Consider the following 23,657-nt stretch of genomic DNA (forward strand, 5'->3'; position numbering starts at 1 on the left):
GGATCTGGTCCCAAGTGTCTAGAACAGCCAATGGTGGAGGTGGGTCACAACAGAAACATGGCTCGTCTCTAGGGTCGAGCGTGTGTGAAAGTTCTTGCCTGCTCTCGTCTGTCTGCTGGAGTAATGAAGTTGGTGAGGTACGAGCGCCTTTCTGTTCCCCTTTGAAATATCCACGGGGGGGGGGGGGGGGGGAAGAAAGAGGACGCCTCTTTCAGGAAGCAAGAGGGGACAGGCCAAGATCACAGTTTAGTCCCAAGCACGTCTCATTAGGCAGCAAGGACTTGGCAGGAGTGATATGAACCGTGCTGGCTCTGGCAATCCTGCTGACTCTGCCGCGCCCCCAGTCCACCTCATTAACATGGTATTAAATTGGAATTATGGGAGATCCTATTATCTGCTGCTTATAAATTACTACAGGCCACCGTCCCATGCCTGCTGACGTCTGCTGTGATAATTATATTGATAAGGAGGATTGGGTCAATGAGGCTGCACAGATTTCTACTGTATCAGTCTGTCAAATTACTCTATCGCTTTCTCTAGTTTATACAGGCATTAACTATCTGACCTGCTTATGGTCATTAGTTAATAATCGCTGTCCTGCATCAGTTATCTCTCCACTGTGTCTATCCATCTAGCCACTGTATCCTTGTTCTGTTAGTCTCGCTCTTTCATATCTCAGTCTTTCATCTGACTCTCTCTCCCTCTCTCATTTCCTCAGCTGGTGGATTTCTGTTTGCTCTTCTGACCAATTCTTGTCTTCCTATTGAACCAGACTGAATTCTGCTCCGGAGAGAAGAGCAGGGGCAATTTTATATTCACACATCTAAGCTGTGTCTATAATCCTGCAACAAGGTTTTATTCGACGTTCCAGCCTGGCTTTGTACAACTAGCTCAGAGTCACAATTACCACCCTACATCTTTCACTCCCACACAAAAGGCAGAGAGGGCCAAAGAGCAGGTAGTTAGCTTCTAACAAACACAAGTCCATCAAAGGCAACGAGCGCTAATTAGTCCCTGAGCTCCTCCCACCACTGTCAGCCATTGCCGAGGAGAAGCTTCTCTCCCAGGGTCAGTGAAGCCACCGTGGAGTCACTAGAGACCCCAGAGATATAGGAGGCTACCTAGCGAACACACTAATTGAAGAAAGTGCCTTCCCACCTCCAAGTCACGCTGGCAAACGAAGTTGAGATCAAGCAAAAGAGGAAAACTAGAGAGTTTCACTGCTGGGGAGGCTCAGAGCAAGAGTGCTGATTTTCTTTTGAGGTATCACCGAGAACTCCAGGAAAGGCGGCTAGAGAACTGCAACACGCTGAGATGGACACTTCCCAGGGTCAGGTCAAGGTGGAGGCTGTTCAGTCACAGAGTTAGTAGCACACATCTCAGGTTCAGCAGCACCTGAGCTCTTTGTGACAGCAGTGGGCAGTAGTAAGGGACCAGCTACCAACAAGAGGAATCAAGGTCACAGCAAAGACCACCAGTAAGGAGAAGGCACTGTATAATTCAGGGAAAGTGCTACTGTAGGCTGAGATATCCTGGTTCTACACGAACAGCAGTGGAAATGCATACTGTTCATCACTAGATATGAGGCTGAGCCAAGAAGTTTGGACCTAGATCTAAACTTCAGTGAAGTTTGAGGGTATTAAGATAAGAACTTCCAGTTGGGATCCATGTGATAGAGCCAGGACTAAATGATGAAATTCAGATCCAGGGGGAACCAAATTCACCCAGGTATTAGCAAGCACAATGTCAAGACAATGTGAGTTGTGCCCAGTCACAACTGCTACCTCTCCCACCCACCTCCTTGTAGTAAAATTTGACCTTCATTTCCTCTCTGTAGATTTCAACAATGTCACATGGAGCATAAGTGAGGGTAGAATTCAGCCATTTCCCACACCCACTGAATACTAAATGGATGCAAGATACACTACTTTGATCTTATGACTTGTTTTACCATAATGCCTAGACGCCCCCAGCTGAGATCAGGGCCCTATTGTGTTAGGCAATGAACAAACAGATAGTGGGGGCTTACAATCTAACAAATGCCTGAGCAGCTTGCATTGTAAATAGCAGGGCCGGCTCCAGGCACCAGCGAAGGAAGCAGGTGCCTGGGGCGGCCAACAGAAAGGGGTGGCACTCTGTCCGTTGTCAGGGTGGCACATCCGGATCGGCGGTGGCACTTCGGCGGCAGTTCAATCAGCCCGCTCCGGATCAGCGGCAATTCGGCGGCGGGTCTTTCACTCGCTGTCTTGCTCCTCAGCGGCACTTCGGTAGCAGCTCGATCGTGTTCTTTTGTTTTTTTTCCCACCGCTTGGGGTGGCAAAAAGGCTGGAGCCGGCACTGGTAAATAGACAAAGGATGGGAAGGGAAACTGAGCTAAAAAGAGAGGAAGTGACAGGTGAGCGGCAGCACGGGGAAAAAGGAAACAGGCTCTTTGACACCCAGACCAGTGTCCTACCCACTAGTTCTCACGGCCTCTTTGCCATTTACACCACTTACTCCCATTTTCTGGCCAATGTACACCTGATGTGTCACTTGCACTAGGGAATTTGGCCTGAGCCATCCATGGAGGCTGGATCTACTGACATCAGGTCTGAATTAAATATATTTTTCTTGCTTTTCCAGGGAACATTGGGAGAGAGAGGAACTATACCAATGTGTTCCCATGTGCATGCTCACTAGCCACAGGCAGCATGAACCAAGCAAGGGTAGGAAAAGTGCAACAGAAATATTTAGATAATATACGATAATAACCCTGTAAATGCTGAAGAGGCGTCTGAACAGTTATGTTTTCAGGCACGTCACGGCAATGTGAGAGAGAGAAAGCAGTAAACAGGTATTTATGGGGGGGGGGTCAGAGGGGAGAGGCGGATATGTGCTGCCATTCCCATGGGAAACAAAGACAAGGTGCAAGGCACAAAAATAATTATAAATAATATAGGGCAATTTCACATGATTACTGCACTGGCAGTTACTGGTAGAGCTCAGACTTCGATAACGGTCCCCAGTCCGGATTGGCAAATGAATTTGTACTCTGCTTCCTTTCCCCCAGTGCCTCCATGGGCACAACACTCAGGTACGATCCCTAGAATAGTGGTCTGTCAGTGGGGTCATAAGGCTGCTATTGGCTGGTACGCACAGTTTACAGTGTTGCCAATTCTCATGATTTTCTCCTAATATTTGGTGCCTTTCTTAAAGTTAGGGGATTATGTGAGACTCTTGGCTTTCATTAATAAACAACTGAGTTTCTAGCTGTCGTGGTTGTGAAGAAAAGCTTGGAAATGTGACCTGCATGCGCCCAGAAAGCAGAAGACAAATTAAATGAACCCAAACTTTTTTTTTTTAATTATCTCATGATTTTTGAGGCCTGGCTCATGATTTCTGAACGACTGGTGTTGGCAACACCGTGCACAGCTGGGCAACTCTCTGATCGATTGGCTAGGCAACGCAGAGGGAGCACTGCATTCACAAGTCTGCTCATTTTCAGTTCCTCGGCATTGCAAGGCTTTGAGCAGGGCAGACGAGGGAATTACAGTGAGGACCAGTGTTCCTATCTTCAGCTCCCAGCTCCCCAGAAAAAAACCCAACCTTTCCTCCCAGCTCTTCATTCCCTTGCAAAACCAAATCCAAGCTCACTCCCAGCCTCCTAACCTCTTGCAACCCCTGACAGAGTGCCGTAAGCCAGCTGTCACCCTCTCTCCCTCATCCCTCCACATGCACTGACTCGCCCCACTACCAGACCGGCCTTGCCACTAACAGGCCTCCTCCATGCTTCCAGATGCATGTTTGCCCCTCAGCCACCACCCACCTGCTGGTTTCTGGCCCAGTAGCCAGGTTGGAACCAGCAGGCCGGGGGGGGGGGGGGGGCACAATTTAGGGTTCAGTGATATGTATCACTGGGGTTGGACCTGAACCTTCACCTGGATTCAGTCTTCAATTCCCACCCCAAATTGTAGATTAAGCCTCATCTGTATTTGGGTGGGAACTCTGCCTCCTTGGCCAAATTCTAGTTTAATTCAAGAGGGCTGGCGCAGCAGCTCAGATGTCTCTTTTTCAACGTGCCATTACACTATATCGCCCTACTGCATTTTGGTTGTTAGAACACAAAGGCCTGTTTGCTCTCTCACAGCTCTGTGAGTCAGGAGCAACACAAACGCACGTCAATGGGCTGCCTCCCCATTGCCCTGCACCTTGCCTCATCACTTACACCAGCACAACTTGAGTGCAAAGCAAGTGGAAAATGCTCCCTGCAGTGCAAATTAGTCCAAGCCAGGGCCGGCTCCAGGCACCAGCGCAGCAAGCAGGTGCTTGGGGCGGCCAACGGAAAGGGGCGGCATGTCCGGCTCTTGAGCAGCAATTCGGCAGTGGGTCCCTCAGTCCCTCTCAGAGGAAAGGACCTGCTGCCGAATTGCCGCCGAAGAATGAAGCGGCGGCAGTAGAGCTGCCGCCGAAGTGCTGCCGATCGCAGCTTCTTTTTTTCCTCCCCCCCCTCCCCCCGCCGCTTGGGGCAGCAAAAACGCTGAAGCCGGCCCTGGTCCAAGCCAATGGAGAATCAGGTCCAATTGTAGTTACATGAGTGTAAAACCAATAGACACATGAGGAAGATCAGGCCTACTATTTTCCACGTGGAAACAAAACAGTTTCCACCTTGAAAGTGGCACATGCTACAAACATTATCCAATGTAATCCAATAATAGTTCACAGCACCACCACACCCAAAGGTTCAAGGACTGTAGCAGGGCTCTCAGGAGGAGGCTCGGCAGTCACAAAATTGCTTTGAAAGGAATAGAAGAATAGAAATGCAAAGTGCTGCATTTAGGCTCACACGAGATCCTTTGTCTGTCCTGGTCTGCATGGGATGGCACCACCTAAGTTTACTTGGAGCTTCGGAGCCAAGTGATCACCAGAACTCTGCATGGCATTCAGCTAAACAAAGTAGTTCAACCACTTGTTGGCGTCAGCAATAAGAGAGAGCCCCGAGGAGGTTCAGGTGCATTTGGTCATCAAAATACTACAAAGGATTTTGTTGACACTAACGATGGGCACAAACCAATACACCAAACCCAACGGCCCTGGAACTTTGGGGGGTGTTAGATATCGACTCCGAGATGCAGATTCTAATTTGACAAGTGGCCCTCATCTTTAACAGGGCAAACCAAGAACCTGGATCCACCACACCCCCCAAGCTTCAGGATGTTCAAAATCCAGATCTGTAGTTTAAAAGAGGTGAGCAAAGTCCTTGATGTGAATGGGAAAAGGAGGGGCTCAGGAATCAGGAGAACTTGGTTCTATTCCTAGCTCTTCCACAGACTTGCTGTCTGGCCTTGAGGCAAGACACTGAGGCCAACATTTTCAACCCTGGTGCCTAAAGTTCAGCTCCTACACCCACAGTTGACACCTAAATTTAAGGTTCAGATCCTCAAAGGTGTTTAGATGTCCATGGGAGTTAGACACCTAAATACCTTGGAGGACATGAGCCGAGCAGCCCAGCTTTAGTCTCATGCTGGCAATGTTTACCATTTACTTCTCTATGCCTCTGTTTCCCCATTTAAAATGGGAATGCATCTATGCACGGGAGAATGGATTGCTGATGTGTGCCAAGCACTTTGAGATCCCCAGATGGAAGATGCTGCATAAAGAGCATAGGAGTTGCCAGTATCCTGTCTCCAAAAGTGACCAGCAGCAGATGCTCCAGAAGAAGGTGCTAGAAACTCTCCAGTAGGCAGATGTGGGGGTGATCTGCCCTCCATGAAGGTCTCCTCCTAATCTCTGATAGAGATTGGTTTAAACACTGACAAGATGAGGTTTAATCTCCTTCCCAATACTCTTTTTGTCAGCATTAACTGTAACACCTCTGGATATTCTTGTGATCCATATAAATGTCCAATCCCCCTTCAAAGATTAAGCACAAAGTTACGGTTAATTTAAATGTAACCCTTCTGCCAGGTGGTGTTGGCAGCAGCACGGCCAGGTTCAATACCTAGGTGTTCCTTTTAACATCACAAAACAGAACTGGCTTGAGCTCCCACCCAGAAATCTGGAAAACTAAACACCACCCATGCATGCTTCTCGGAGGCAATATTTCCCCATTCGCAACCAAATGAAAACTTTTATTCCAAGGGAGTGGGAACTCAGCATTAATTTGGGAAACCACTGCAACAATGATTCAAAAGTACGTAAACCGTAAGGAAACACCCACCCCACGGTATCTCGGCCAGCAGTCCTTTGCCTCAGTTTCCCACCTTGCAGTTTGAAAGTCCAGTGGACAGGCGTCCCTTTAACATGCCACTCCCCTTTCCCTCCACTGCACCCCATTCGCAGCAGGTTGTCCGAAGTGAGCAAGGTCCCAGAATTCAGGGGTGCATTCACCTCCCACCCCTCAATGGGGGCCAAGCAGGGCCTTCGCTGCTGCTGCTCACCCCTGCCGCTGCTTATCGCTGTCACTGTGCGCCGCTGTGTCTTCTGCATCCTCCCTTCCTCTGCTACACTGTCCCCAGCAAGCTCTAAGGTTCAGCCCCCTACTGCTACTCATCCGTGATTTCAGCTCTAGTGAAACAAGGCCTCTAAACTGAGTCTGATCAGCTTTACCTATAAACACAGGAAGGGGAGGGACAGATGGTATCCGTGCCGCTTTAAACAGAGCCCACACCACCGAGGAACACCTCGCCCCCACCCTCTCTGACTTGTACCTCGATTTGGCATCACTACCTTCTGCTTAGCAAGTAGGTTACAGCGAGGGTGACCCCCTCAATTAGGGCATGGTAAGTACAGTTCTGCTGCCCTTTAGTCGTACCATAAGCTAACAACAATCTTTTAACCCTGCATTCAAGACTAAAGTGAAATTTTAACCCAAAACAGCCAAAATTGATCACGTTGATCACTCTGCCCATCACCAAGGCAGAGTAGGTGGGTCTATGCAAGGTCTTTTGCCCTATGAGGTCTTTCCCCCCAGTTCATCAATCTATGTCAGGGTAGAGCTCATTCAGACCCTGGTTGACATAAGTCATTAATTAGGGTTGTCAACTCAATGGGTCATTTCCTGCCCTTGGATATATATGCGCACTTGCCATGAAATCTATCTTCTTTTGTTTCCTTCCTTTTTCTTGTGTGTGATGTTGCACTGACATTTTTAATCGTTTGCTTTTATATTGTATATTTTATGATGCTTTACAGAGTATTTATTACTGCATTTCAATTATGTACCTAGTGCTTGTTATGCCCTAATGGTGGAGGGGAAGCAGGAAGGAGCAGACTGGGGAGACATTGGGGAATATTTTCAAAAGGGCCTGCAGGATTTCGGCATCTAGGTCCCATTGACGTTAAATGGGAGCAAGACACCTAAGTCACTTTGCAATATTTGAAAACATCATCTTTTATATTAAAAAGTATTAGGCCACAATCCTGAAAAGTGCTGAGCTCCAATTGATCACCCATATTTCCACTGACTTCAGTCTATATTCGTAGTAATTACTACAGGAAACGATGCTAAAATTCAATAATACCTTGCATTTCTGTTGGACCCTTTAATAAAGAACCACGAGCATTTTACCAGTGTTAATTAATTCAAGCCTTACACGCCCCCAGGGAGTTTAGATGAATAACTAGAGCTGGTCAGGAATTTTTCGATAAAACGTTTTTTCAATTGCAAATGCCGATTGATCGAAACCCAAACTTGTCACAGGACAGGATCTGTTTCGAAGAGTATTTTGACTAAAACATATTTCTGGGGGAAAAGTTTTTAAATTGTCAAAATCTTTTGTCGCAACATTTTCTAAATGAAAAATTCCAGTTTTTCAGTTCAAAATGACTTTTCATTTTGAAGTTTAAGCTAATTATAGTAAAAAACAAATCAAAATAGTCTAAATCAAAATGAAGCATTTAGAATCACTGAAATGAAATGATGTGATTGACGTGAACTAAAATTTTGGTTTGGATTTGGTTCATAAAAACTGTTCAAGATTTCTGCTTTTGGTCCCAATTTGAGACAGGAAATTTTTTCAATATCTCAAATTATCATAGGATGGGGGAAAGTTTCCCAGCAAGCTGTAATGAAAAACACTATGATTACAGTTGCTCAGAAAAAGAGGGGGAGGGGTACAAAAATAAGATAAACTGCTTCCAGCTAGCCTTTATTAACATCCCTCTTTTAACAGGTGGGTAAACTGAGGCACAAGGAAGTCAAAGTGAATTACTCCTCATGCACTCACACAACAAGATGGTGACAGAACTGAATATAAACTGCAGCAATTCTGTCTCTCAGCCCCTGCTCTTACTGCTAAACTCTCCTTCCTCCAAACAACTGCACTCCAATTATATGACACAAACCACAAACTAATGATCCAATGAAAACAAAATGCAAGGCAAACAGATTGGCAGCTGGTAACCAATGTGCAATCAAATCGTCCTTTCTGCTGCACTAGGAGCAATTAGAGTCCTTGAGCTCACAGTCGTAGTCCTGCCCGTCTGCTGGCTTCATCCTCTCTGCTATGTTAAGCTGTAATTCTTTAAAGCAGAACAGATGGAGTTAACTGTTGGTCAACATACAATAGTCCCAGCAAGAGTTCTAGAGGCAAATGCATCCCTGGGCAACTCCACTGAAGTCAATGATTTTATACCAGGGATAAATGTGGCCCTTAGAGTTGGGATTACCACCTGGAGACTACAAATCAATAAGAAAATGAAAAGTTGTCTTGTTCCAAATAAAGACTTTACCCCATAATCCAGAGCACAGGTAGGGGATGAAATGACTTCAACAGGAGATACTGGTCTGTCCAGAACATAAACCTAAACAAACTTAATACTGTACAGTCTAATTTAACAGTGTTACTACAGCTACTGAATTAAACCTGGCAATGTAGTGCTCAGTTTCTGGGGCATGAAATGCCATTTGAGATACCATACTGATATGAGAATATGTTTTTAAGTTTTTTCCCCTCCTGTATTGTATTTGTTAGTGCACCTGGAATAGGTCCCCATCTAAGAATTTATGCCCCAAATATATTAGCGAGTAGATGATGTGCTTCTACCAAATGAACCATTTCAGTACAAAAAAAAAATCAACCAAGTAAGATGCAAAATTTTCATGTCCCTGTGTAAAGATTTGGAGTGAAATCCTGTCCCCATCGAACTTAATGGCACTGACTTCAATGGGCCCAGATTCCACCCTGGGGATGTATGACAGCTCACAAAAGTGAGGTACTGATAGCCTGGCTAAATGAGACTGAGTATAAACCAGACAGCATCACTCTTCCAGCTGGTTACCAACAGGCCTCCCAGTACGCCCCAGCCAGGAACGGCCATCTCCCTTCTATTCCGGTCTATGGACTTTCGCTTGAGCAAAGATTTCCAGTATTGGCAAACTGCACCAGACGTTGGCCCAACCCTTCAAGGTCCTGAGCGCCACCCCAGAAGTGCTAAGCACCTTGCAAGATCCAGCTGTTGGGGCCAGAGCCAGTTCTCACAGAAAGACCCCCATTGACCTCAGTGGGCATTAGATCAGGCCCTTGGTGATGAGACAGACAAATGTGAGGACTGGACTCTGTTGAGCTGGCCAAATGCATGACAGGACAAATTCTGCTCTGATTTACACCCCAAGCAGCCATAATTTGGTCCTTCTGTTGTGACCTAAGGCCTCCAGCTACAAAAGGCTAGCAAATTATCAGACTGCACCATCTCAACAGCTTATGACTCACATTTAACCTTTCCTTAAAAACACAGCTATTTCCTTGCCAGCAATGGGTGAGATGCAGTCACGCTGAGGCCAACAGGATGTCACTGGGTTACATCTATGCAGAATCTAGCCCCTTACAACACACTCCAAAAGACTCCTCCTGTGATCTGAGCACAGCGGTCCCGTTTAAAGGCTAATATCATTCATGTTCTTCTCATTTAGGGTCTCCAGGTTCTCAGACTGTTCTGTTGGCCAAGGCTGGCTTAGAAGTTGCTTTTCCTGCTCAAGAAAATGGGGGCTGACGGTGCAAACTTAGTCCTGAGGAACATGCTTATCGGTCTCAACTTGCTCCTGCTGGGATCAGTCCTCAAGCCCTTTGAGTGCCGGCTAGAGGTGACAACAGAGAGGATGAGGAGGCAGGTAGTGGACGAGGAAGGCAACTTTGCCAACTACAGCCCGCCTATCAAGGAGCAATCCATGGTCTTCAACCATGTATACAACATTAACATCCCCCTGGACAGCTTCTGCTCATCAGCACTCGAGGCGTCATCTGACCAGGAGGTGAGTTCAGAAGACGACAGGATGACGGAATATACGGAGCAGACCTCAGACAGCGAGAGCCAGGTCACCTTCACCCACAGGATTAACCTCCCCAAGCAGGCTTGCAAGTGCTTCACCTCTGCCCAGGTCATGCAGGAGCTTCAGAGCAGAATTGAGATGCTGGAGAGGGAGGTGTCCATGCTACGGGACCAATGCAACTCCAACTGCTGCCAAGAAAATGCAGCTACAGGTAGTAACTGATGCTGTTAGATCTTGCTGGGGACTAAGGTCTCAAGAAAGGAAGGCGCGTGAGTTAGAGTGGGTGACATTACTCAGAGTATTAATGGAGGAAATTTTGCATTTGCTAATGGTGCCACGACGGTGCGTATACTCAGCACTGTCAATATTATTTATCAACATAAACAAAGAGGGCCAGATTCACTAGCTAGAACCCAGGCTACAGGTTCTGGGAGGTAGAAAGTCCATCGGGAGTTGGGTACAAAGGCACAAGTCTCCACACTGCTGGGAATCCCAAAGCCAGCCTGCATAGCCCAGAAAGAGGGTGGGACTGACTGGGGAGAGGCAGGGTCAGGGCATTCAGGAAATATGCTGATTCAGGGTATCTCCTCAGCTGCCATGGTTCCTATGGAGCCCTCGATGGAATTTAAAGCTCCTCCCCCTTGCAAAACTCCTAAGTGTGTGTGGTGACAGTTCTTCACCCCTAAAAAAGAGATTCAGTCTCCATATTCATTGATTCTTGAGCATCCCAACCTGTGACATGGATTTGTCAATGTTTATACATGGGGGAAATATCTGACAGTGAAATTCAATCGCTGGCCCAAGTGCAGCTTGGTAAAGTGGGTACAATTCCCATGGAAGTCTCGGGGTCAAATTCAAATATAAATGGTGCTGGATGTAAGTTACACGTTGGGTATAAGTTGGTCAGAAGTCAGGTGCAAGTGGCAAAGGGCATCAATTTTGAACTCAGCAGATAATGCAAAGTGAGTGTAACCTGCCTGGCAGAGGCAGAAGGTGGAGGAAGAGTAGATAACCCTAGGACAGTGGTGGGCAACCTGTGGCCCACGGGCCGCACATGGCCCATCAGGGTAATCCGCTGGCGGTCTGCCAGACAGTTTGTTTACATTTGCACGGCTGTCCGCAGCTTCCAGTGGCCGTGGTTCACTGTTCCCAGCCAAAGGGAGCTGCGGGAAGTGGCAGGCTGCAGGGACGTGCTGGCCGCCGCTTCCCGCAGCTCCCATTGGCCGGGAACAGCGAACCACGGCCAATGGGAGCTGCAGGCAGCCCTGCAAATGTAAACAAACTGTCTGGCAGCCCGCCAGCGGATTACCCTGATGGGCTGCATGTGGCCTGCAGGCCTCAGGTTGCCCACCACTGCCCTAGAGTGTAAGAGGCTACAACGCCTATTGGCTTCAGTGAAATGCCTGCTGATTTACCCTCATGTAACAGAATGGAACTGGGCCCACTTACCAAGGGCTGATTTTGGTTCCCACAAGAAATTGAACTGGTGTCGGTTACACTCACACCTATTTTGGACACTCACGCTGACTGCCGGATTGGTGCAAGTTATCAGACACTACTTTGTCACTTGAGCCCATTTGCTGATCAGCTTAGACCCTACATGCGACTTACCCAGCCATGTACATCACCAGTGAATCTGGCCCTCTCTCTGTGGTCACTTCGTGTTGAGCTTTCTCCAAGCTCTTCAATATATTCAGCAGTGACCTAGAGGAATCACTGTCTGCTCAGATGAGAAGAGAGCTGAACTTCATTGCTCTTTGCATCTTGGTCTTCCCCCCACTGCTCAACCAATGGCCCTGTACCCTGACCGAGACCTACAACCTTCTACCAATGTACCTCTCCATACTGGAGACTTTCCTCTTCTGGGGAGAGATGGGAGTCCAGTTCCTTCACTCACTCCATCCCAGGCTTCCCCACGCTCCTTCAATAAACTGTGCCTGGCCTAGAGAAATTTGCTTCTCTTGGCATAAGAGGAAAAATTAAGGCCTAGATTTGACTTTTAGGCACTGGAGTGGTGTCTAAGTTTCAGCCGTCCTGGAGTAGTCCCAGAAAGCATTGTGACCCTGAGACACACCCCGAGTCACAATTCCTTCCCTGCTTCCTCCTTGTTCATGGTGAGGGAGGGGCTTTTTGCTACTAGCCTATATTGGCAGTGAGGTACAACACCCCCTGCCCTGGCTCTGCGGCTCGGCTCAGCCAGTGGGAAGGTAGGGTCAAGGCCCTGCTCCTTCCTCATCCCTCCATGCCTACCCCATGCCAACTTGCTCCCTTCCTAGAACAATGCATCCCAGACCCAAGGTTGGGAAGGGGGGGAAGTAGGATGCTTAATCCCCGATATGGGCATGCAATCCAAGTCACAATCCAGCCTTAACTCTCTACATTGAACCACCGGGGCCTTTTCCCATGTACCACCAGCGAGGTGCGAGCATTCTGAAGAGCTACAGGTAAACAGGAACTGAATTTAACAGCGAGATTAATCCGCAGAGATTCCCGCCAAGAACAACCATTTTATATCATTGCAGCTCAAGTCCTTTCACCACTAACGTATTCACAACCAGAGCTAAAGCCAGGTTAAAAAACAACTGCATGACACTAGCAAGATGACAAGGCAGCAAGTCCGTCTTGTATGCCCCCTGCTCCTTAGCAATCATTAGGCCAGTTCTGTAACTTTTCATGGGATCGGTAGAAGAGAAAATCTACTGATTTCCTAAAAAGTCCCTTCACGCAATACAGCACCGCAGGAGTCAGCAATAAATGAGTTCTCTATCCTCTCCCTAGAAGGACTGAGTGGATATGAAAATCACAGTTAAAAAAAAAATCAGGGGATAACTTTAGCTGCCATGAAAGACAAACAAACCCTTTTATAATGAAGGCACAAAACTATCAACAGAGTATTCCATCTGAATAATAATGCGCAAGCTTTGTGAAGCTTTCTATAACCCTTCCATTAGGGTTACTGTTTCAAAAAACACAGTTCAGTTCATCATCTCTACAAAGCAGTTCTTCAAAACCAAGGAAATAGCGGGTTGCTGTAATGAGATGGGTTATGAAGGAGGGTGTTGATACAATGAATTTCAACTGAGTGAGAAACCAGAGCCAAGACCATTTTTTACATTGGAGGGAGCTTCATAAAAAATGGGATGTTTTCGCAAAGAGTTTCTGCTTGACTCCTTAACAGCATGCATCCGGGTCTCTGAATGGTGAAGCATAGAAAACGAACACTCAAATGGGGCCTATGAGAACTCCTCAAGGGGAGAAAATGTCAAGGTATGGAAGTCAAGTATCAGGGGGGTAGCCGTGTTAGTCTGAATCTGTAAAAAGCAACAGAGGGTCCTCTGTTGCTTTTTAAGGTATGGAAGGTATCCAAAGCCCTATCCCAGGTGGAGAAAACCACTGTCCAGTGTAGGGGGAAGACAGGAATTGGCTACAATAAAAAAACCCACACTTTGCTCCCCCATGTCTTCTCCTTTTTTAACTTGTTATTTTGTAATTGGCATAATACATAATTACACGGGGCCTAACCCTGCTCTTAGTCACACAGCAATGTAAATCAGAAGTAACGACACTGAAGCCAACAAAGTTATATCAATAGATAATAGGAGAATCAGGCTCATGATCTATGTTTGTGAGGGGGGATTATATGCACACATCAGCATCATACAGAGAGAACACAGCAACACACACAGAAATGTGTATGGGTCAGATCGGCAGCAAGCAACACCAATTTACACCAGCTGAAAGTCTGGCACCAAACCCTTCTATCCTTACATACATAAAAATAAAATGTAAACTATCCCACCATTAAACTGACGTGCTGAATAATCACTGTTAAAATCAAGTAATAAAATTGAAGAGATAAAACATGAAAGGAGTAAGTTGTAAAAATAGTTGTAGGTCTATTTGGGTTATTTATAATGTATGCAAATGAACTTACAAAATATTTATCATTCTATGGAATCTCTAGTCCAATCTCAGCTACACCACGGTGATCTGGAGTAACTTCTTTAAATTCAGTGGAGTTACTCTGAATTAACACCAGTGTAAATCAGATAAGAATCGGTCGTCCCGCACACACACCCAGTGCCAGACATTTCCATAAACGATCCTCCACTTTCCAGCAACTGTTCAAGCATCCTCTCTCATCTACTGACAACTTAACAAGAGTCTGAACATCCAAACACCACCCTAACGTGTGCATAGCCTAAATGGTCCTAACACACTTTATAACCAACCACTTTTATGTTTGTTGGTCAGCAACATATATGATAGGCGGTGATAGCACCACCTATAGCTAAGATTGCCTAACATTTCCCATTATAAGACTCTGTATTCATTTGCTTATAACTTTACCAAACTTCAACCATTCAGGTTGACATTTTCCACATCAGGTGTCTGTATCAGACTGACTATTTTGGAAAAGTTTCAGTCAACTGGTTCAACCATTTCCAAGAATGAGTTTAGGGGAAAATACATTGTTTTGCCCATGTTAAAATAATTCTTACCACCATCTCACCGAGAAGCTTTTGTGCCTCCATGCACTGGAGCGAGGGATTGGAATTAGGTAACAGGACTGCCCAGCTGTCCCTGTGAAAATTTGCCCAGCTTTATCCAAACAATAAGCCTCCAAAAAAAATCTCATTTTGTACGTACTAACTAGAGACTTGTTTGGCGGCTTAACTCTCCAAAAATTCTGACTGCACTGAGCATGCTCCATCTCTGCATAGCTCCTACATGCCAACCAGACTGCATATGTGCCCTCCCCACAGAACAGCTGAGCATGCTCTGTCCCAGACCTGCAGGGGCTGCACAGGACTTTTCCTGCAATTGTCCCTCCAACCAGGGGCTCAGCTGTGGTGCCAGGCACAGGAACTGAGAGCAGGGAGACTGTCTCTCCTGTGCTCTCCTGGCTCCCCATTGCTGGCACTTGGGTGACCAGATGTTCTGATTTTATAGGGATAGTCCCAATATTCAGGGCTTTGTCTTATATAGGCACATACTGTATTACCCCCCCCCCATCACTTAGCAGCCCAATGGGGAGGACAGGCAGAAGGATAGAGGGTGTTGCAGGAGCCAGGGAGTGGGAAGGAGAGGGGCAGGAGCCAGGGGCGGGACAGACAGGAGCAGAGGGAGGAGAAGAGGATTGGGGGTATTTAGATGCAGCGGGGAGGGGGCAGGAGCCAGGGGATGGGAGATGAAAAGGAGCAGAGGGGACAGGAACTGATGGTTTGGGGGTGTTGGGCAATAGTAGAGGGGTAGAGGGAGGAACTGGAGTTATATAGGGGCAGGTACTTGGGAGAGTTAGATAGGAGCAGAGGGGCTGGGGATAGGAGCCAAGGGTTGAGAGGGGGGAGTTGGGTAGGAACAGAGGGTCAGAATGGTCTGTAACCTAGGGCAACCCCTTCAGAATCTGAATCGAACCCAGGTGTCCTGAGTCTACATTCTTCTGCTGACAGCAAACAGCTGTCAAGACCCCTGGCAAAGAGTCTTATCCCCCTCTGGTGGCTGGCTCACACAGAAGATCATAGCCTACTACCATCATCGGACACTCCATTAGCTCAAGTGGTAGAGGCCTGTGCTGTGGATCCAAAGGTCTGAACTCTGCTGATGACCCACATTGGAGGTGGATATGGTTCCATATTATAGAATTTCTGGAGGTTTTTTTCAGTTTGGTTTTATTATTAACAAATTAAGAAATTACATCTAAAAAAATACATCAGAATGTCTTTACAATTGCAAAGCCAAGCGTGCAAAAATTAGACAATGCCAGAATTAAGATTGCCCATGCAACATAAATTGAGGCCCCTGGTGCATCTGCATTATGATACAGTCTTTAATGACATGAACACATACTATGTCGTCCACAGAATGCTTCCAGTTTGAGGATGTTGAATTCAGGGAACAACCCTACAATTTAAGAAGGGTGAAGTGAGATGGGAGAAAGCGGAATCTTCTAATAAGCATATTAGAGAGAGAGAGAGAGACCAAAACATTTGAACACAAATTATTCGGATTTTGAAGCCCAATAAAATGTTTCTACGGTCAGGTTTTCCCAATTTCAATGGCCAGTAGGAGATGTAACAATTGCACTTAGCACTCACCTTTGATCACCCCACCTGCCCTCTGCTCACTATTCCATCTCTCCTGGAGGCTACTTCTAATGCTCTCCAACCCCCTGAGCAATTTCAAATAAATACTCTTTTGTTTTAAATCAGCCTGACAGAGAGATCCTTCCTCTCTTCCCCTCTAGCCAAGGCCCAGGATGGACTAAAGATTCAGTTCTCAGCCAGTCACAGTTTCCTGTACATAAAAATGTCACAAACCCAGGGCCCGATCTTGCACCAAGTTTAGTGCTGATGGACCTGTGCACCAGTGCAGACTGGGGCTTAAAGTTTTGCAGCCCTGCAGGTCTAGTAGCTGCACATGGTTCAGAAAGGCCATCAAAACTGCTAGAAATAGCTTTTTTATATCTCACAATGTCATCCACAGTTAGCAACTCTTGTCCAGCCCTGCATAGCATGTGCCAAATCAAAACCCTTTGAATGCAAACCTGGACATCGGAATTTTCCAAATAATATATAATAATCCTAAGTGAAAATTGTGTTAAGTGCATCTTGTCCTAGCTCCAAATGGACCTTTTAAGCATGTCAGAAAAACCATTTCACAGCTTGGGGGCAATTCAGCATGACTGGCACTAGCCCACGGCTGGAACAGCGACAGAGCACTGCAGGTCAAGACCAAAGTGTCCTGGCAGATAGAGACAACGCATAACTGTTGATAGTGGGTGGGGGGCACAACATAAAGGTTCTGGCAGGATGCCGTGGGGTTCATGGCAGGGCATCTAAACCCTGTCAGAAATGGGGGGGCACGTGACCCTGCGTGCCCTCCCACGCGTTGCCAATGCAAGTGGCAGAGTTATGCAGGAGAATAACGCACAGTGTAAGCAGGCTCCTACTCCTATGAGCATTAATGTCCCCCAGCAAATGCCATATGAAACTAAAGCACTATTGGAAGGGTATCATCATACTGTGGGGAATCTTCTGTCCCCACCACACAGCCCCTATTGATAGCTGACTTGTTGATTTTGATCATTCCAGGGCAGCTAGATTACATCCCCCACTGCAGCGGACACGGTAACTTTAGCCTGGAGGCCTGTGGCTGCATCTGCAATGAAGGGTGGGCTGGAAAAAACTGCTCAGAGCCCCACTGCCCCATGGGCTGTTCCAGCCGGGGCATCTGCATAGAAGGCCAGTGCATCTGTGACAACGACTACAGTGGGGACGATTGCTCAGAGCTCCGCTGCCCAACAGACTGTAGCTCCCGAGGCCTCTGCATGGATGGGGAGTGCGTCTGCGAAGAAGGTTACGCAGGGGAAGACTGCAGCGAGCTGAGGTGCCCCGATGACTGCTCGGGAAAGGGGAGATGCGCCAATGGCACCTGCGTCTGTCAAGAGGGCTACGTGGGGGAAGACTGCAGTCAGCTGAGGTGCCTGAATGCCTGCAGTGGACGTGGGTTCTGCCAGGAGGGGATGTGCGCTTGTGAGGAAGGTTACAAGGGACAGGACTGCTCAGCAGGTAGGAGTGGCCTCCCTACCTGGCACAGAGCTGGTGCAAGGGTAGGCCCTGCTCTCAGCCTGCTTGTGACATGGGTGGATCAGGGGCATGTCAGGATGGGTTGGCTTGGCAGGAAGGCACCACACTACTGCTGTTCTCTGCTCCCTGGGGCCCTGGAGCCATGGGACGCAAAGCACAAGTTAGAGCAGCCCTGAGGTTGCTCTGACTTACATCAGGGCCCTGCCCAAGCCTAGCATATGGGCAGAGCTTTAAACTCCCCTTGCCCACCTCCCTCAGTCCTTGCACTGAGAACAGGAACACAGTAATTGAGACTTGGGCCCACACATGGCCAGGCGTGGGGCCACTGCATGCAGACAAAGCTGTCAGACATTGCAGAGGTGATTTCTGCAGTGTAATTCATTTGGGGAGGGAAATAGAAAATACCATCACACTCTTGTCGCAATTCCCTAACTCAGCCAGGGTCTCTGTGCTGTGCAAGGGACCTGGGTCCCAGCATTCTGCATTGCCTGCCTGCTCAGGACCCCTGCTGACACCAGTGGAAGGACCATGACAGCTGTTGCAATAGTTCACCTGGGGACCCTCTGCCAGTATCACAGGGGAAGATTACTGTGTAACCAACGGCTGTTGCTATGGCAACTGTAGTCCACCCAATAAGGCCAAGGGCAAGTGCTGCTCCTTCTTGGGGCTATTACCATCTGTCTGGAAACCACCTGCCCTCTGCCTTTTGCGCAGGGACATCTGGGTCATTATCTAAAGTGCTTCTCCACTTGTCTCTCCTGACTAGGGCCACTTGAGAACGAGGATAAAAGCTACGTTCGGCATTTCACGCCAAGCGCCCAGATAACAGGCCTGGCTCTGCAAGGGATGAGGGGAGTGGGTGGGAAGGGAAGCGGTCTCCATCCCAACCAAAGAGATGCCATATTTGTCATCCGTAAGTTTCCCATCTCCAGGCTGGAAGGCAGCGTGTGGGTGTTGGCTGGGGGCACGTGACACTTGCAGGTTTATATGCATCCACCTCACTGCTGATCTCTCTTTCGTGGCTGCCATCTCCCAGATCATACAGTTAGGCACCAGGGCTGCGTAGTCCCAGACAACAAGGACGTGCTCATCCCAGTGAATGCCCACTAGGCCTGCTACTTTGGGCACCCCTCTGCCAAGATACACACAATTTAACCCTTTCGTCCCAGCTAAAACGGTGCGTCGGTCACAGAGCAGCAAGGAAAGGGCTGCAGCATTTCTACGTAGGTGAACCTTGCCACTCACAGAGCCTGGTCTCCTCAGCTGGCTCTGCTGCACCTCTCCCTAGAGGCTCAACCTTTTCACTCCTCCCCAGGACTCTGAGCTGTGCATGGCCAACACGCAACGCTGCTCCTTTTTAGTATAGGCACCACAGCTGCAGCTACTCCATAGGTGCTTGCCAGCAACCAACTACTTCTCCAGATTCTCTCTGTTCATCCCACAACCCTCATTGTTGCTCTGCTGTCTGCCCAGCTTCTACCCCACTCACCACTCCCCTCCACCTTGTTTTTGCTTCTGCACTGCCTGCTTTCTGGACCTGTGTTCCCTACACCTGCCACTATCTGCCCAATTCCCCCTTTCACTTAGCCCCTTAACAGTTGCAGTGCTGCTTTTCAAATCAACAAGAAAAATGCTGCATAACATGACTGGGTTGGGCAGGACTGGGGGAGGTGAAAGAGGGTGAGAAAGCCATTATCTGAATTCTGGTTCACCTCCCAGAGCCCCTCTTCTGCTGCCTTCAGTGGAAATCCTAACAAGGTGTGTTTTGGATGCAGTTTAGGACTATTTTTTAGAAGCTTTATGCAGCCCCAAAGAAGGCATGTTTCCCTCTCAGTCACATATGGCCTCTTTATTTTTTTATTTAATTGAAGGCCATTAAAAGCAAAAAATAATTAGTGGGGAAGGAGAGCTAATAACTGATGACATCAAAAAAGCTCAGGTGCTTAATGCCTGTTTTGCTAGATACCCAATACAATTAATATTAGCAGCAAGAAGGAAGGACTGCAAGCCAAAATAGGGAAAGAACAGGTTAGAGAATATTTAACGTTAGATGTGTTCAAATCGGCAGAGCCGGATACAATTCATCATAGAGTGCTTAAGGAACTAGCTAAAACAATCTCTGAATCGTTAGCGATTATCTTTGAGAACTCCTGGAGGACGGGTGAGATCCCAGAGGACTGGAGAAGGGCAAACATAGTGCCTGTCTTTAGAAAGGGCAACAAAGAGGACCCCAGGAATTAGAGCCCAGTCAGCCTTACTTTAATATCTGGAAAGATACTGGAACAAATTATTAAACAATTTCTAAGCACCTAGAGGATAACAGGATTACAAGCAGTAGCCAGCATGGATTTTTCAAGAACAAATCATGCCAAACCAATCTAAATTCCTTCTTTGACGGGGATACTGGCGTAGTGTATGGGGGAAGCAGTTGTCATGATATATCTGGATTTTGGCACAGTTCCACTTAACATTCTCATAAACAAACTAGGGAAATGCGGTCTAGATGAAATTATTATAAGGTGGGTGCACAACTGATTGAAAGACCATATTCAAAGAGTAGTTATCAATGGTTAGTTGTCAAACTGGGAGGGCGTATCTAATGGAGTGCCACAAGGGTCAGTCCTGGGTCTGGCAGTATTCAATATTTTCATTAATGACTTGAATAATGGAGTGGAGAGCATGCTTATGAAATTTACAAATGACACCAAGCCAGGAGAGGTTGCAAGCACTTTGGAAGACAAGATTAGAATTCAAAATGACCTTGACCTATTGGAGAATTGGTCTGAATTCAAAAAGCTGAAATTCAATAAAGACAAGTGCAAAGTCCTTCACTTAGGAAGGAAAAATCAAATACACAGCTATAAAATGGGGAATAACTGGATAGGCGGGAGTACTGCTGAAAAGGATCTGGAGGTTATAGTGGATCACAAATCAAATATGAGCCAACAATGTGACACAGTTGCAAAAAAGGCTTCTATCAATAACAGGGAGGTTGTTTGTAAGACACGGGAGGTAATTGTCTGGCTCCACTCAGCTGGAGTCCTGTGTCCAGTTCTGGGTGCCCACTTTAGGAAGGATGTGGACAAACTGGAGAGAGTCCAGAGAAGAGCAACAAAAATGATAAAAAGTTTAGAAAACCTCACCTGTGAGGAAAGGTTACAAAAACTGGCCGTGTTTAGTCTTGAGAAAAGAAGACTGAGGCGGGACCTGATAACAGTCTTCAACTATGTTATGGGCTGCTATAAAGAGGACTGTGAGCAATTGTTCTCCACATCCACTGAAGGTCGGAGAATAAATAATTGACTTAATCTGCAGCAAGGGATATTCAGATTAGATATTAGGAAAAATGCTCTAACTATATGAGTTGTTAAACTCTGGAATAAGTTACCAAAGGAGGTTGTGGAATTGCCATCACTGGAGGTTTTTAAGAAGAGGTTGCACAAATACCTGTCAGGGATGGTCTAGGTAGACTCGGTCCTACCTCAGCAAGGGGGCTGGATTTGGTAACCACCTGAGGTCCCTGCCAGCCCTTCATTTCTATGATTCTATAAAAAGCAACATTTCTTGGTTCTCGGTCACCTGTGAGCGAGTGACATTAAAAGTGGTTGAATGACAAGCAAATGAGATGTCTCAAAGGCAAACCCAGCACAAAGTCAGGAATTCCTTCATCCTGGTAGGGACTGTCGGTGTTTGTATAGGGCCTATCATAGTGGGTTCTGCTCCATGACGAGGGCTCCAGGTGCTACTGCAACACTACTAATGATAATGAGAGATGACCCCAAAGCAAATTACTGCATGTGAGTACCTCCAAATGTTGAGGACATTCAGCTTTGGAGCAGGATCTATGGCTGGCTGCACCTCTGCAATAGGTCGAAACAAAGCCTGGAGTCCAGACACCCACAAACTTGAGGGAATAGTCACATCCAGATCTGAATTTCAGAGTACAGGGCCATCACGGTTTGACTGCTCCTCCCTTCACTAGCGTTACACACCCTGATGTGGCACTCAGACATCAGTCCTCACCCCACCAAGGTGGGTTTTAAGACTTAGCAGAAGCAGGATGACACCCTCAGCTGATTGCCTCAACTTTAATTCCATGTATCGCAATAGCTCAGTGCTGTGCAAACACAGAACAAGATGACAGTGCCTGCCCTAAAGAATTCCCAATAAGTATAAAATAAGAGAGAACAGATGAATACAGACAGATGAGAAGTAAAAGGAAACAATGAGACAATATTGGTCAAAATGATCGGCAGTGGACTCAGAGCACCAGTAGCCTAACTCTTGTCAATTTTTTTGTGGGCGTCAGGTCGAAGGAGTTTTAAGGAGGGCTTTGAAGGAAGATAATGATGTATCTTTGTGGATGTTTTCAGGTAGCTCCTCCCAAGCATGACGGGCAGCATGGGAGAAACCACAAGTGTGCTTGTTTGAAAATTTAACCAGTGGGTGATTGAGGCTGGGCAGCACTACGGGGCACTGAGTTAGGAATACTCCCTAGTGAAGATATAGTTTAAAAGCGTTTATTTGAAAATACATATACTGGAAATTGCATTCATTCCTCCGCCTCATATTCTGTGCTATTAACACTGGCTTGGAATAACTGTTGTTCTCAAAGTGCGAGTCATTCCCAAGTTTGCCCCATGATAATATACCGTTTAACACCCTCCCCCTCATTCACACACACACACAGTGTCCCACTGACTTTTGTTTACTGAACAACATTCCCGTTGTGCATGACTAGTATTGATTATTTGCAGGACCGAGGGGCTCCCACCAAGATTGGGTCCCTGTTGCACTACACATTGGACAACCACATACAGCCCCTTCCCTGAAGAGATTGAATTGACAAGGCAGACAAAGTGTCAGGGCCGGCACATAGGCAGTCATGACTAGTGGTTAGCATAGGACAGGGGGTCAGGTCACCCTGCCAGCCAGGGTTCAGAACCAGGAGGTCAGGAGCTGAGATCAGGAACCAAGAGTCAGATACCAGGAATCAGGCTGATTCAGGAAACAAGGAAGTCATGGTCAAGAGACAAGAGCAGATAGCACTGGATGAGCAATCCAAAGCAGAGTGGAACCCAGCTGTACAGATGACTTCCTGTTCCTCCTTCTGTCATAAGTAGAGGGAGCGGGCCAGTCAGAAGCTTTCATGTTCCACCAATGGGGGTAGAGCCTTCTGTGACGGGTATGGGCCCTTTGGGATGTCACCTAATGTTCTGGGATGCCACTGAATCAGCCTATTCTGCCAAGCTGGGTCTTCTTTACCTGGCCTTGCTGGGTTAGGCTCACAAGCCTCTTCCAGCCAAGCACACAGGCAGGGCCACACCCAGCTGCACAGAGAGACAGAGATCCGCTCTGGAAAGATTCAGCCTTAGGGGCTCGCCCCAACACTCTGGTGCCCATTCCCTTTAAGGGTTACAAACCCAGAGGTTTTATGAAATTCATCCCCTCCCTCAATGTGGAGAGAGATATGCACAACTTCTCTCCCTCCCTCCCCTGCAGTTAGAAATTACATATACTGGGTAATATTATAAACAAGAAATAAGTTTATTAAGTACAAAAAGTGAATTTTAGGTGAACATAAGAGAGAACAGACAGAACAAAGCAGATTACTGACCAAATAAAGCAAAAAACACAAGATAAGCTCAATATACTTAAGAAACAGGTTGCCAAATGTAAATTCTCACCCTAAATTTTATTTTAGGCAGGTTGCAAAGTTTCTGTGGTTCAGAGTTCCAGTTATATTCCTTTTCAGACTGGACCCCTGTCTCAGTCTGGACTCTCTCCCTGCCTTGCCTTCAGGTGGCTTTAGCAGTCTTTCT

At 47.0% G+C, this 23,657-nt stretch overlaps 1 protein-coding gene and 1 long non-coding RNA gene across 3 annotated transcripts in view; one reads left to right on the forward strand and one right to left on the reverse strand.

Annotated features, from left to right (window-relative positions):
• Nucleotides 1–23,657, forward strand: part of TNR (tenascin R) — a 293,152-nt gene that overhangs the window by 217,373 nt on the left and 52,122 nt on the right. Inside the window, exons 3-4 of the mRNA XM_005304219.5 lie at nt 9,890–10,457; nt 17,341–17,817. Coding sequence (XP_005304276.2) covers nt 9,959–10,457; nt 17,341–17,817 — 976 coding nt within the window. The 5' untranslated portion in view covers nt 9,890–9,958. The remainder of the gene's footprint in view (nt 1–9,889; nt 10,458–17,340; nt 17,818–23,657) is intronic.
• LOC135973086 (uncharacterized) overlaps nt 1–23,657 on the reverse strand; it is a 156,939-nt gene that overhangs the window by 26,593 nt on the left and 106,689 nt on the right. The window lies entirely within an intron of this gene.

The sequence above is a fragment of the Chrysemys picta genome, chromosome 8, assembly GCF_011386835.1.
Source record: "Chrysemys picta bellii isolate R12L10 chromosome 8, ASM1138683v2, whole genome shotgun sequence".
In the NCBI taxonomy this organism is placed as follows: Eukaryota; Metazoa; Chordata; order Testudines; family Emydidae; genus Chrysemys; species Chrysemys picta.